Genomic DNA, 14,187 nt, shown 5'->3' on the forward strand with positions numbered 1-14,187 from the left:
GTCTGACTGATTTTCTTTAATTTAATAAAGGTTTATATTTATATTCAACCTTTTCTTGTGAACGGTATTTTAAAGTCTTAAAAATGCATAGAGTCCTATACTCATCATAAGATAAAAAGAAATAGTTCTACCACCCTCACAAAATTCCCTCATGCTCCTTTGTAGTTAAATTGTTCCCTGATGCCTAGGTTATGGCTAACACTGATCCATTTTCTGTCCCTGGAGTTTTGTCTTTTTAGGAGAATTATATAGATAGACACATGCAGTATGTATCCTTTTAATTCTGGCTTCTTGCGTTACACATAATGCATTTAAGATTTGTCTATGCTGTTTGTTTCATGTTAACTGTATTCACTTTTTATTTCAAAGTGACATATCAGTTAGGGATAGTTTGAAGTTCATTTATCCCTTCACCCACTGAAGGGTATTTGGATTGCTTCTAGTTTTGACTATATGATTAGAACTGGTACATATGAGTAGAATTGGTAAGTAATTTATGTTAACTTTATAATAAACTTCCAAACTATTTTCCATAGCTGACTGTACTAGTTCACATCTTCATGCCAATATATGAGTGCCTTATCAGAACTTAGTACTCATCAATATGTTCTTGTTTGTTTTAACTAATCTAAAATCTGTGCAAGGACCATTATTTTTACACAAAGAATATTAGGAATCACTATATACCCATATATAGATTTCCTGAATAAACTATGATACTCTAAATAATGAAGCCATATTTAGCAGTAAAAATATGAGAAGGATTTCTATGAGCTGAAAGGGAGTGAATTTTCAGGTTAGAAAACAAAGTGACAAAAGACACATGTATTGAAAGCTGGGAATGTGGCTTAGTGGAAGAGTGCTTGCCTAGCATGCGTGAAGTCGTGGGTCTATTTCCTCAGCACCACCATAAACAGAAAAGGCCAGAAGTGGCCCTGTGGCTCAAGAGGTAGAGTGCTAGCCTTGAGCAAAAAAGAAGCTCGGGACAGAGCTCAGGCCCTAAGTTCAAGCTCCAGGACTGGTAAAAAAAAAGGATACATGTATTATTTTATCAATAGTTTTGTTTAAGGAAGCATTAGACAAACTAATAAAAATGATTACTTAAAAAGGCAAAGTAGCAACAGTGGGGAAAGATAAGTATGAGAATGGGATTTCACTCTACATATTCTAACATTGTGTAGCCATGTTCACATTTTATATTTTCAAAGAATTAAATTACTCGGATAGGAGAACCCTAAAAATAATTTGACAGACTAAATATACATAAAAATTAAATGCAATTTATGATATCTGTCTGTAGTAATTGCATGTAAAAAGAAATCAATGAGAAAAATCTATAAATGCAGAGACAATAGGGAAATTTATACTTTCCTTCTAAAGTGATAGTTTTGTCAATGTCAAATTCCCTCGGTGCACCCACTGTATTACAGTGACAAAAAATACAATTCTCAAGAAACACACAGTAAAGTTCAAATTTCATGAAATTTCCTTTCAAATGGCTCAATTTGAAGAGGGGAAATACGTGTAATAATTCATAATCAGAAAGTGTGTATTCCTGATTTTTTTCTAAATAAATTTGTGAGAGGAAAAGAATTTAAATAATAGATATTTGGATACCATGCACGTAATTTTTCTTTAAAAGCTTTTTCTTTTAAAAAAATTTCTTTAAAAAAATTTCTAGGGGCTGGGGATATAGCCTAGTGGCAAGAGCGCTTGCCTCGTATAAAAAAATTTCTAAAAAAATTTTTTTCTTTAAAAGAAAATGTAATCTTCTTCAGTGCCAGGGATCAGACCCAGATATTTCTGTGTGCTTAAACCAGTGCTCTTCCACTGAGCTACAATCCCAGACAATAACTTTTTAAGGTAAAATGAAGCTGGTTTTCCTGAGGAAAAAAAGTAGTATAGGATATTTCAGATAAGACAAGGACAAAGGCATTCCAAGACTGAACTTATTAACCAATTTGCACAGAGTGAAAGAGGTTTAGTAAACAATGAGAACAGAAAGGAAAAATTAAAAGAGAACTGAAAAATGGGTAGAAGCTTATAATTAATGCAAATAATTTCAAAATAACATTATCTTCATACTACTACAACAAAATTAATTTTAAAAGACCATAAATCAATGTGAGCCACAGTATTTCTGCACTGACAGACCTCAGAGAATGTAAATAAAACCCAAACAAAAGACATGTCATGTTTTCATTTGATTTTTTAATTGTTATTTTGCCCCCCATTCCCCTCATTCTATGTGCAGAGGCATCTACTTCTATTTTGACTGTGTATGTGTTTAAATACATTAAATGTAGAAATAAAATCACAATATGATTCTCTGCTAAAAAGAAGTGAAAAACATTTGTGACTATCCGATTCACTGGGAGAAAAAATGTTGACAGTAAGAACAGAAGTAAAAAACTCAAACCCTACAGGGGTCAATAGATATTAGAAATAAGTGAAGCAGTGCTTTTAAGTTGAACTCTCTTAATGATACATTTTGTATATGAAGTACCTAGAGTGCTATTATACATCCTGAAGCACGGTCAGTTTGCCTTTCTTTTCTGCCACTTTTGGATTAGGACTCAATATAAACAAAAAAAGGACATAAAGGTGATACTAGATGGTAAATTACCAATATGTGGACACAATAGGGATGCAACATATTGAGAAAATACATCCCTGGTGCCAACTTGATATTGAGGGTCAATCTAATACTCCCATGCAATGAAATAGGCTAATCTGGAAAACCAGAGTTTCATATTCATTTTATTGCCTTTTAAATGTTCGATAGTTGCTGTATCTCCCAGAGGCCTAGCCTATGGCACTACTCTATGGTAGAAGCTTTGGGAGGTGAGGCCTAGAATAGGATGTTCCTCTCTTCTTCCTTATCTTTTTTCTTTTTCTCTTCTTCTTTCCTCCTTCTCCTTGTCCTGGTCCTCATGCTTGTCATCCTCCACCTCCTCATAATCTACTCATCTCAGATTTTCTAATGGTATCCTTTGTTCCACTTTAATTTACTAAAGACTATTACCTCCTGCTACCTACCTGACATTAGAAAATTTTATAATAAACATCTTAAAGTTCAGATAAAATATAATAGCCACACATAAATTAGCATCTCAAAATTAGAACATTATCACAATCAAAACACCACTACAAGTTCTCTATTACATGTCATTGGTATGTAAGTTAGCAATTCTTTTCTGCTAATTATGCATTTCAAAAGAGGAATCAAAATATGAAGGGCTAAACCTGACATGAACCATTTATTCATGCAACAACAACAAACATTCTACCCTCATTGGTTATAGATGGCATGGTGGCCATTGAGCCTGAAGAATTTATAAGCAAATTAAGAGGGATATGAACTAAAATATGAGATAAATCATTAAGTGAGATTCGAGAAAAGTACTGTAAGAACACAAAAGTTCTAAAGTAACCTAAAATTGTTTTAAATCATAATCCTTGCTTTTTCAAACTCTTTGCTATGTAATTTACATTATTTCAGCAGACGTTTTGTTGTTTATATCAGATAGTATTTATCAGGTATTACAAATACATATTTCATCAAAAACTGTGTCAAATTATACTTTGTCTTTTTAATAAAAATAATCATAATGTCATAATAGTATTTATTATATACCCACAGTACTGTAGGACCAGCAGTAATAAAAATGTTGTATACATTATTTCCCACAATCCTCACATTTCTACCCTCAGTAGAAATATAAGGGTCAACCATTTCACAAATAATGTCAGCTTAAGGACTTTAGTGTTTCTATATCAAAATTGATATTATTATTGAATTTGTAGGTATAAATACATTCCTAATCAACAGACAAATTAAGTCCAATCAAGACCTTTAGAAGAGAATATTAATATCTACATATACCATAATGTAATAAAGAAGTTCAAAACAAATTCCCTAAAACATACATTTCTCATAAACAACTGAATTTTGATGCATTGTTCTTCAAAAATAATTAAATGTTAAATATAATTACTTGAACAAATTCATATCTTAATGTGACCTTTAATTACCAAAACCAAAACGAAATTTTTACTAAGAAATATTTAATTTTGTAATGTTGCTCAGCAATCATTAGTATCATTTTATATAAAACATAATGCGTAATTGGTGCTGCAGCTCTAAGTGGTAGAATGCTAGCCTTGAGCAAAAGAGCTCAGGGACAGTGTCCAGGCTCTGAGTTCAACCCCCATGACTGACAAAAAACAAGCAAAGCATATCATAAGTTGGTTTCATTTATGAACTATGAAAGCTTCCTAAAGGTCCTACGTAGTCTACCAACTCAAAGTGTGCTTCAGAGACCAAATATGTCACCCTTACTTGGACTCTTTTTAAAAATGCAGACTCTCAGACTCATCCATAACCTGCAGAAGCAGAATCCGAATACTAATATGATTTCTATGCACATTTAAGTTAAAAAACATTGTTTTGCAACACAGATTCTTAAGCTGTTCTAAAGGATAAAACAAAGTGCATGAATCCTTGAGTGTTTATGTAGAAAAGTGAATTTTACATTCACATATTTTACTAGAAAAAGATTCCATATATTTTTATGAAATTCGCAAAATCTATATATAACCCATACAGATAAAGAACCACTACTGTTTAGGCTTTTATGTTACAGTTACCCTGTTGAAAAGTTTAAACGCCTAATACTCCCAAAACTGTGCTGCTCTCAACAAGGTCTGTTGAAGAATGACAAGAATGAAGGTCAGAACGTCACAGTGGGTCACGAAAGACCTTATCTGAAGAATTTATTCACACCATGCAAGAATTATGCCAAGAAACCAGTTTGGAGACATCTAAATAAATAATTCTCTACATGAGGTTTGAGATTAAGAATGTGCACTTGAAGAAGAGTCAAACTGTGAAGTAAATAAACATAAGGTAGGATTTTTTTTTAGATAGGATGCCATTAGATGACAGTAAAGTGTTGAATTCTTGTTTCTTGTTGTAAGAGCTCAATCAGCAAATCTCCAATATGAATTGTCTCATTTGGAATATAAGAACATTTTAAAATATTAACTTCTAAGTACATTCTTAAAATACTTTATTATGAAGAACTCTGACATTTTACCAGGCTTATCTTCATCTTCCCTGAACCTCATAGAAAAAAGCAAAGAAGAGTATCATATATATCACATACAAACTGTGTATATTTCATTCTTTTTATTCATTTATTGGTACTGATCCTGAGGCTTGGGCACTGCCACTGAGCTTTTGTGCTCCAGGCTAGTGCTCTACAACTTGAGCCACAGCTCCTCTTCCAGTTATTTGGAGGTGTTTAATTGGAGATAAGAGTCTCCCAGACTTTCTATCCCCCCAGGCTGGCTTCCAAGCAAAATTCTCCAATCTAGCTTCCTGAATAACTAGGATTACAGGCATAAGCCACAAGTGCCTGGCCTATTAACATTATCCTATAATCATCTCTTCAGGATATGTATTATCCAGGGGCTCAGGCTACGTTTAACTTCATTTTCTCTATGCCATAGCACAAATTTAATGTCCTTGATAAGTACTCATAATGTAAAAATGTCTTTCTACAGATTGATGCTGTGTATGCTACTATTATGACTGGTCATTGATAATGAGTCTAATACTAGACAGTTCTCCAAGATAGATCTATGTCCAACACATACTAATCATTAATGACAAAGTGAGTGAAAACTACAAAATAATCAGGAAAGACCTTTCTGCTCTTGGGTAAACATTTTGATATAAAGGATGGAAAAAAAAGGATAGTATGGATACAAGAAAGGACAAGGAGCCAGGTGCCAGTGGCTTATGCCTGTAATCTTAGCTACTCAGCAAGCTGAGATATGAGGATCATAGTTCAAAGCCAGCCCAGGCAAGAAGGTCTATGAGACTCAGTATCAATTAACCACCAAGAGGCTGAAAGTAGAGCTATAGCTTAAATGGTTAAATGGTAGAGCTCCAGCCTTGAGCACAGAAGCTCAGCGACAGGGACCGGGCCCTCAGTTCAAGCCCAAGGACCAGAGCAGACCGAGGTGGGGGGCGGGGGGGGGGGGGTGGAGAATGAAAACAAAACAGTGAGTTTAATTTTATCCAGAGATATAAAACAATGAAAAGAGGACAAGCACTTGAAGTCAGAACAGGTTACTGAGTATAGAAGCAAAGTTTTCTCACATGTCAACAGTCATTTTTAAAGTATATGAAAACTTTTTGACAGTTTTTAAAAAGAAAAGAAAATTTGGCTCATATTATCAAATACTTATACTCACAAAGAAAAATATTTCAACAATAACTTGGATATTTTAACAATAAACCTCAAATGTCACAATAAATTTATTTTTCAAAACATATTATACTAAGGGAGAACAATGAAAGGGGTGTTATTATTCAACACATATTGTACTCATAAATAGTACAACTACTTAAAGATAATAAAAATGCCTTTAAAATTTTAATAAAATCATACTTCTAATAACAAATAATAGATAAATATGCATTAATTAATCTTATTCTTAGCCTGACAATGATACAGAACTAAAAAGTGATATGTTCCAAAATTCTCAAATACTCCATTATCATTCATATGTTTATTTCTCCCAGAAATGTTCCCTCAGCCTTGTGAAATTTTGTATTAAGTCTGAACAATTTTTCAAGACACTTTTAAAAGTAGTATCTTTTATTAGTCTCAAGAAACTATCCCAAGGGGCTGGGAATATGGCCTAGTGGCAAGAGTGCTTGCCTCCTACACATGAAGCTCTTGGTTCAATTCCCCAGCACCACATATATGGAAAACGGCCAGAAGGGGCGCTGTGGCTCAGGTGGCAGAGTACTAGCCTTGAGCGGGAAGAAGCCAGGGAAGGTGCTCAGGCCCTGAGTCCAAGGCCCAGGACTGGACAAAAAAAGAAAAAAGAAAGAAACTATGCCAAGGTCAGTGAAGATTCCTTAGGCTCTTGTTCTCTAAATCCCATATATTATTCTCTTGATGTAGTACCCAGTTAGCATACAAGGAAAAAGAAAAAAACCTGAATCTTTTCAAAACTTGAGTAATATAGTAGAACCCTTGGTATCATGGGTATATGGTTCCATGGAAACCTCTAGAGTAGAAAAACTGAATTCTCAAGATGTGTAGAATTTAGTAGTATACTGTAGATGCTTGATTCATTGTTGCTATAATGCAACCCAACTTCCACTAAAGACATGCCATCTTTCAACAGATCTAAAATTTTTATTTTATCACTGAAATTAAGCACAATCGCTCTTACCTGGTTTTGTGAATATCATTTCCATTTGCTTTTGGAAAGAGATTTTCACAAATTGAAGGGGAAGGAAACATACAGTAGATTACACAACTGACAATAAGTCAGGATTGACTGTATTTGGTCAAAACTGTATGTAGTAAATCTACAAATAAGGTTGGGCTTACTGAATGTTTAAAATTAAAATACTGAAAAGAATTAAAATCAAGCTTATCTTCATGTACCTTCAGGTCCTTTCAATTGAAAAGGAACAATTCTTGAAATTGAAGCTGAATTCAAATTGTATTTAATATTCAGAAGACAATTATTATATAAACTTACATCTCAAATTACTATAAACTTTAAAAGCCTCACTTCCCCAGACCAAATGTTAGTTACCTCTTCATCATCTTCCTCATCTTCTACATCAAGAATTCCTGAATCCTGTTCAGATTTGGGGCTAGTGCTTTCCATTTCTGCATCAAAGATTGTGTATGCATCTTTCTTAGATTTTCTCTTACTGCCTATCCTGGGTTGCTGCAAGACAATGTTATCCAAGTTTCTTTGTTGTTGAGCCTAGGATATAGAAAAAGAAAGGCAGGAGGAGGGAGGGAGGGAGGGAGGGAGGGAGGGAGGGAGGGGAGAATTAAGTTTTCAAAAAACTTTAGTTTTGAAGAAATTATTATCTTAAAGAAAATACAACAAAATTCCTTAATATACAAATTTTTAGGCCCAGAAATAAAATCAAACATACTAATTTATATACATTTTCATCTGGAAGTTATCCTATCTTAACTCTTTTTCCAAGTTAACGCAGAAAGAAGATAATCAGTTGATATCATAAAACTTTTCTAACATATCACCATAAAAAGACATCTACTCATTTTACCCTGAGTACCCAAAAGATTAGTACAAATGTCTAATAGGTATCTCTTACAAAAATATAGCATTCTGAAACCATATGGTTGAAGGGTGAAGGGTATAGGACTGACACTTGAAATTAATTTTGTAACATTTATGCACAGAATCTTCTTTTAAAATGGTTATATGGTTATGAGTCCATTAAAATGTAATCATGAGGATGAATTACCTTGAGAGTACTTTTTTCGATGTTTTCAACTATCTAATAGGATCTTACAACCTGCCATGATCTAAAGGGTTTCTTCCTCAGAACTTACTCAGAAAGGCAGGTATAATCCTTTCTGCTTTACTAACTGAAATTATAGCATAGTTTTAGTAAATATGAAAAGGAAGAAAACATGGCCATACCCAGACAACAATAGAAGCATTAAACTACACAGTGTCACAGCGGGAGTGACCTTAGTCACCACTCAGGAAACTGAGGCTAAAAGACAAAAGATTTGTTTGAGGTCACAAGGCCAGTGAGTGGTAAGTCAGAAGCTCAGAGTGTGAGCTGAATTCCAGATCACCGATCTTCCCACTACAGCAACAGTCCCTCAAAGCACGACAAAAATGTTTCCCAAAATAAGGATTGTGTCCAAATCCATGGGAAACACTGCATATCATGTAGCCTTACTGTAGAAATGCAATGCACACTAACAGAATCAGATCTGGGAGTCGGACTACTTTTAAAGAACTTGCTGAATTTGGTTAAATCTAGCATATTCCAAAAAAAAAAAAAAAATCCCAATGGATGCCTCCCCCTCAATTAATGTGATACTTAGTAGCATGCCAAAACACAAAAGTTGACCATGTACTTGTTCAGAACATACATTCCTCAATCAATATATTGCCTCCTTAGTGACAAGTCAAAATTAGTATAGGAGGAAAAAAAATCTGTGTTTTCAACCTTCTGAATGAGATTAAAGAATTCAAGATTAATCTCAAATGTAAGGAGTTAGTTCAGGCCTTGGTCAAATGAACAAATTATAACAAGACAAAGAAAAACTTGAACTATGTGAGCTAGTTTCTGCCAAGAAAATGAAAAGAATCTACATTCCAGAGATTTGAATCAATGGACAAACTTGTTTCTCTGCATATTATCTATTGATATTTTGGGTTGACTTACATTAAATACACAGCTTCATTAACAAGCTGAGAAAGAGCAGGCACCCAAAACCAGTTACTTAAGTTTGTCCAGAAAATGCATTTAATAATAACCTCCAAGCTTTTATGATCTCAAATTCAATAGAAAATTCTTTCTATTCCTCTCAAAAGTAAGATGTTCTTCCTCACTTACATCTGATGCAAACCACACAAACAAGGATCAAGGTCTCTGGAGAGGGAGAATTTCTAAAACTTTCTTATTTCAAAAGTAAGCCCTCAACTAGAACATGATTACTTATTCTATTCTCTCCTATTCTACTTTCTCTAGGTACAGAAAAACCAAAACATTTCATAATTAAGGTCCTGTCTTATTAAAATCCAAAGTTAATTATTTCTCCTTCACTAAAATCACAATCACTAAAATACTGCCAATGTATCAAAAAAGTTTTTTTTAAAGGAGCCACATTGGTATTATCACTGAAGTTTCTAGGTGATACAAATATGCAAAGAATAGCATGAAATTTTTACTTAGCATCTGATTTCCCCATCAACTCAAAGGAATGAAAAGTAATTGGACAACGTCAGCAAATTGATGCAGTAATCCTTTGCTAGAAATCCAGTGTTTCTAAATGCACCCAAAGCTCAGTCAGAACCTGGGGTCTCATAGAACAGAACTATGCAAGCTTTTCCAAACTACTGAGTACTCAGAGAAGATCTGCCAAGCAGCAATTGGCCAAATGGAAACCAAATTTCAGATAAAACAAAATAAATATTCGGCTATTGGGGCTGGGAATATGGCCTAGTGGCAAGAGTGCTTGCCTGGCATACATGAAGCCATGGGTTCAATTCCCCAGCACCACATATATAGAAAACGGCCAGAAGTGGCGCTGTGGCTCAAGTGGCAGAGTGCTAGCCTTGAGCAAAAAGAAGCTGGGATAGTGCTCAGTCCCTGAGTTCAAGGCCCAGGACTGGCAAAAAAAAAAGTATATATTCGGCCATTACTTTTTTGGAGCAAATTACCATGTACTCAAATATTTGTGATGAGATTGGCAGGAAATAGGAAAGATAAAATATAGATATAAATACCTAAATACATACAATATTGCATTGTAAGAAAAAATGTGATATCAAGTTCAAGAAAAATACCCAATAAAAGCCCCTCCCTGTTTCCCTAACATGTTAAGCTGTTTGACCAATACCTCTTACTCTGTGCCTAAAAGATAACTTGTATTAATAACGTGATACAGAAGCAGCTGATTCCTGCTGAGTGGGTTGGATTAGAGACAAAGAGCCCAAAGGCATATAAGTACAGCATCAAGACTTTAGGAAGCTTTTGACAGTTTTATTTTCCTTATTGTTTAATCTCCTTGTAAAAAGTTCCTACACCTTTTGTCAGATTCATGTATAGTCTGATTCCCTAACACATGAAAATTGAGCAGGGACTATCCCTCAAGTCCCTTTAGTAGTCTTTTCACTCTCCCAGTTCCAGTAGCACATTATTATTCCAGTGTTTTCTACCATCATCTCACTACCAACATATTACCTTATCACTACCATGACCTTGTAGATTATAGCCAGACTCTTAAAACACAATCTTACAGAACTGGTGGCTCACACCTATAAACCTAGCTATTTAGGAGACTGAGGATCAGTACTCAAAACCAGCCCAAGCAGAAAAGTCTGTAAGACTCCATCTCCAAAATAACAAGCAAAAATTAGGGCTGAAAAGATGGATCACATAGGAAAGAACCAGACAAGTAAACAAGCAGAGCAAGTGTAAGGACATATGTTTGAACCCCAACACTGCAAAAAAAAAAAAAAAATCAATCCTCACTATGCAAATTAAGTATGAGTAAAATTAGACAAAAGGAGAGAATTAAACAAATACAAGTCCAAATTCAATAATCTATCACTTAGATTCTACCATAATGGAAGCTGAACCTAATTTCCCAATGTACTGATCAGTACACTGAACCGGACTCTACCTCCTAAGATGTTAAGTATATTGCCACTTCTGTATCTTTACTTATCTCATTTCTATATTCATCAATCTCTAATTCCCTGAAACTCTTTCCTCCAAAACCCAACTAAAAGTTTTATTCCTTTAGAAAAATCTTTTCTTACTGCCTACCTCAGATGGTATATTATATTACTACTTTTAGTCAAACATGTATAAAATGTTTTCTTGGTACCAGATAATATACCACACAGGATATAAGAAAAAAAGACAGTGACTGCACAAAGGAAAAACAGCTCATATCTGCTTGGAGAGGTTGCAGGGAAGGTTCATAAAGAGCAGGTACCAAAAGGTGCTCTTACAAAACAAGTATGGTTTTCTCTAGATGGATAGATAATTGAATAAATCTGTTGGATATTCAGGTTAAAATGACACTGAAGGATTAAATACTACTCTGTTTGAGAATAAGAAATATTTTCCCATTCTGGGAATCCCCTAAGTCCAGACACGGTGACTCACACACACAGTTAATTTAGATACATTTTTATTACATAAAGGCAATTGATGACAAAAGTAATCCGTGACCCCAGAAAAGAAAGAGGTAACTGGCAAAAGACATGACTTTGGTATTACCTATTAAAAGAAGTAGTAGGCAGGGCACCGGTGGTTCAGGCCTTATCTATCTACTCAGGAGGCTGAGATCTTGAGGATGGTGGTTTGAAGCCAGCCCAGGAAGAAGAGTCTGTGAGACTCTTATCTCCAGTAAACTACTCAGAAAAGGCCAGATATGGCAATGTGGCTGAAGTGGTAGATCACTACCTTGAGCACAAAGAAGCTCAGGAACAGCACTCAGGCCGAGTTTGAGCCCCAGGACCAACGGGGCAGTAAGGGACTGAGGGTCTCACCTTAAGAGTGGCTGTAAGAACTACTTAATCTGAACATCTAGCCTATAAGTCACTATTAGCACTTTTCAAACTGTCAAAGAATAGTCTATTAGGCATTCTACACCTGTCACTGAATAAATGTTTACTGTGGAATACAATTCCCAAGGATTCAACTCAGTTCAAATAAGAATCAAAGCCAAGATACCAGTGTTTATAAACCAAATACTGACCTCTAGTGGATAAAAGGAGTTATATACAAAAGACCTTTAGAATCTGAAATAAATTGGAGCTTTAGATGTATAGGTTGTAGACCTAATATAACTACTATACACAGAATGCTGTAAAAGGAGTGGGGAAAGTTTTGTGGAATAAGATAGGCCTTTAAACCTAAATACTTTGGTTCAGTGATACCATAACAGGGCTCAGGTTACTTTCTTCTCTGTACAATATTCCCATCCATTATAAAACATTAATTAAATCTAATCCAGACATGCTATAAGGATTAAGTAAAATAGTGCATATGAAGTATTTTCATTTTCAACAACAACATCAAAAACAAGAACATTCAAGAAACCATTCCATCTGGAAATTAGATAGAAATCTTGTTAAATAATATACATTGGAAATGAAAGCACTTGAAACCTAGCAACATTTAGATATATAATTAAGTCATCCAATATTACTATACATAGTCATTCAAATTTCATACTTGTATACATTTCACATAGTATGGATCTACAGAATATTACTGTAGATTCTATCATCCTCACCTATTTTGGTTACTATGGCAATCACTGTTGAACAATTCATAATGTAACCTAACACCAGCTCAGAAACTTACTGTACACCTCAAGCTTCTTGGCCCAGATGTTTTCTAATACCACAACACTGAATCTCACAAGAAATAACTCAAGAAGCATAATCCAGAAATAACTCTTAAAATGGGTCTGAGAGATGAATGAAAGCCCTCTTTGTCCTCCCACTGTCATTCCAAACGGCCTTGCATAATTTAAGGATCAAGACTACCATAGCTTGTGTCACTGTATTGATTCATATAACTTTTCTTTTTACCTTTTCTAACCTTTATTGCTGTTTCATAAGCTCTCACTGCTGAATAAACTAACTCATATATCTGCACACTCTTCAGAGAAACCAAAGCTAAAATAATACACTCTATAAAACAGTAAAAAAAAAACTTTTTTAATCGTAATAGATAACTACAAAATTAATTGGAAAAAATCAATATATGAAGACTTCAGACTGTATCTTTAAGATGCAGTTTGTAATGTAAAGGAACTGCATATTCAGAGATTTTAAGTACCAAGAGCATGTTCTGAAAACTTGTTCTGGCAACTAACCCCAATATAAGATTCAAACAAATCTGATAGTACTGAAAAATACAGTAACTGAAAACGAAGATAAAAGAATACATCAAAATGATCTCAAAAAGTTGTATGTTATTATCTATAGAAGTATGTTTCCTTGCACATATATCACATATGTGTGTGCATTTTTCTATTATTTTAAAGCATAAAGGTCTTCAAACCTTCACCGAGTCCCAAAGGATTTCCATCAATAGAAGTGATGACTACATCACTTTCAATATTAGTAAGTAAGCACCAAAGAAAACACTCGATAGAGTAAAAGGGAAACTACAGAGTGGGAGAAATACTTTCAAATCTATATCTGATAAAGAACTAACATTCATAAGTTATTATGAATTCTTGCAACTCAACATCAAAATAATAATAAAAATAAGCAAAGGAGAGTTCTGGAATAAGAGCAAGAATTGACAATGAGTAATGTTAGATTTTAAAACTTTTGCACATCAACATAAACAATTATGAGAATAAAGAGACTATAAAATGAGAGAAAATATTTGCCAGTTATTCATCTGATAAAGGACTAATATCCAGGATATATAAAGCTCTCAGAAAAATAAAATGCTAAAAGAATAGAATAAATAATCCAGTTAATGTGAAAATGTCTTAAACAGTTTTCAAATGAACAAGTACAAAGTACAAAGGGCTTGTACATAAATGACGAAATGTTCAACATCTTTAGCCATAAAAGAAATGTTACTCAAAGAAACATTGAGATTTCCCCATC

The 14,187-nt window shown here is 34.1% G+C and overlaps 1 protein-coding gene across 3 annotated transcripts in view; it reads right to left on the minus strand.

Moving 5' to 3' along the window:
- The window catches only part of Exoc6b (exocyst complex component 6B), a 530,388-nt gene that overhangs the window by 329,804 nt on the left and 186,397 nt on the right, over positions 1–14,187 (minus strand). For all 3 annotated transcript variants that reach the window (XR_007211870.1, XM_048352734.1, XM_048352735.1), the window contains one exon: positions 7,630–7,806. Coding sequence is in view for 2 of the 3 variants with exons in the window: in XM_048352734.1 (XP_048208691.1) it covers positions 7,630–7,806 (177 nt within the window). In the remaining variant the exon portion in view is untranslated. The remainder of the gene's footprint in view (positions 1–7,629; positions 7,807–14,187) is intronic.

Source organism: Perognathus longimembris, chromosome 8 (genome assembly GCF_023159225.1).
Source record: "Perognathus longimembris pacificus isolate PPM17 chromosome 8, ASM2315922v1, whole genome shotgun sequence".
Lineage (NCBI taxonomy): Eukaryota > Metazoa > Chordata > Mammalia > Rodentia > Heteromyidae > Perognathus > Perognathus longimembris.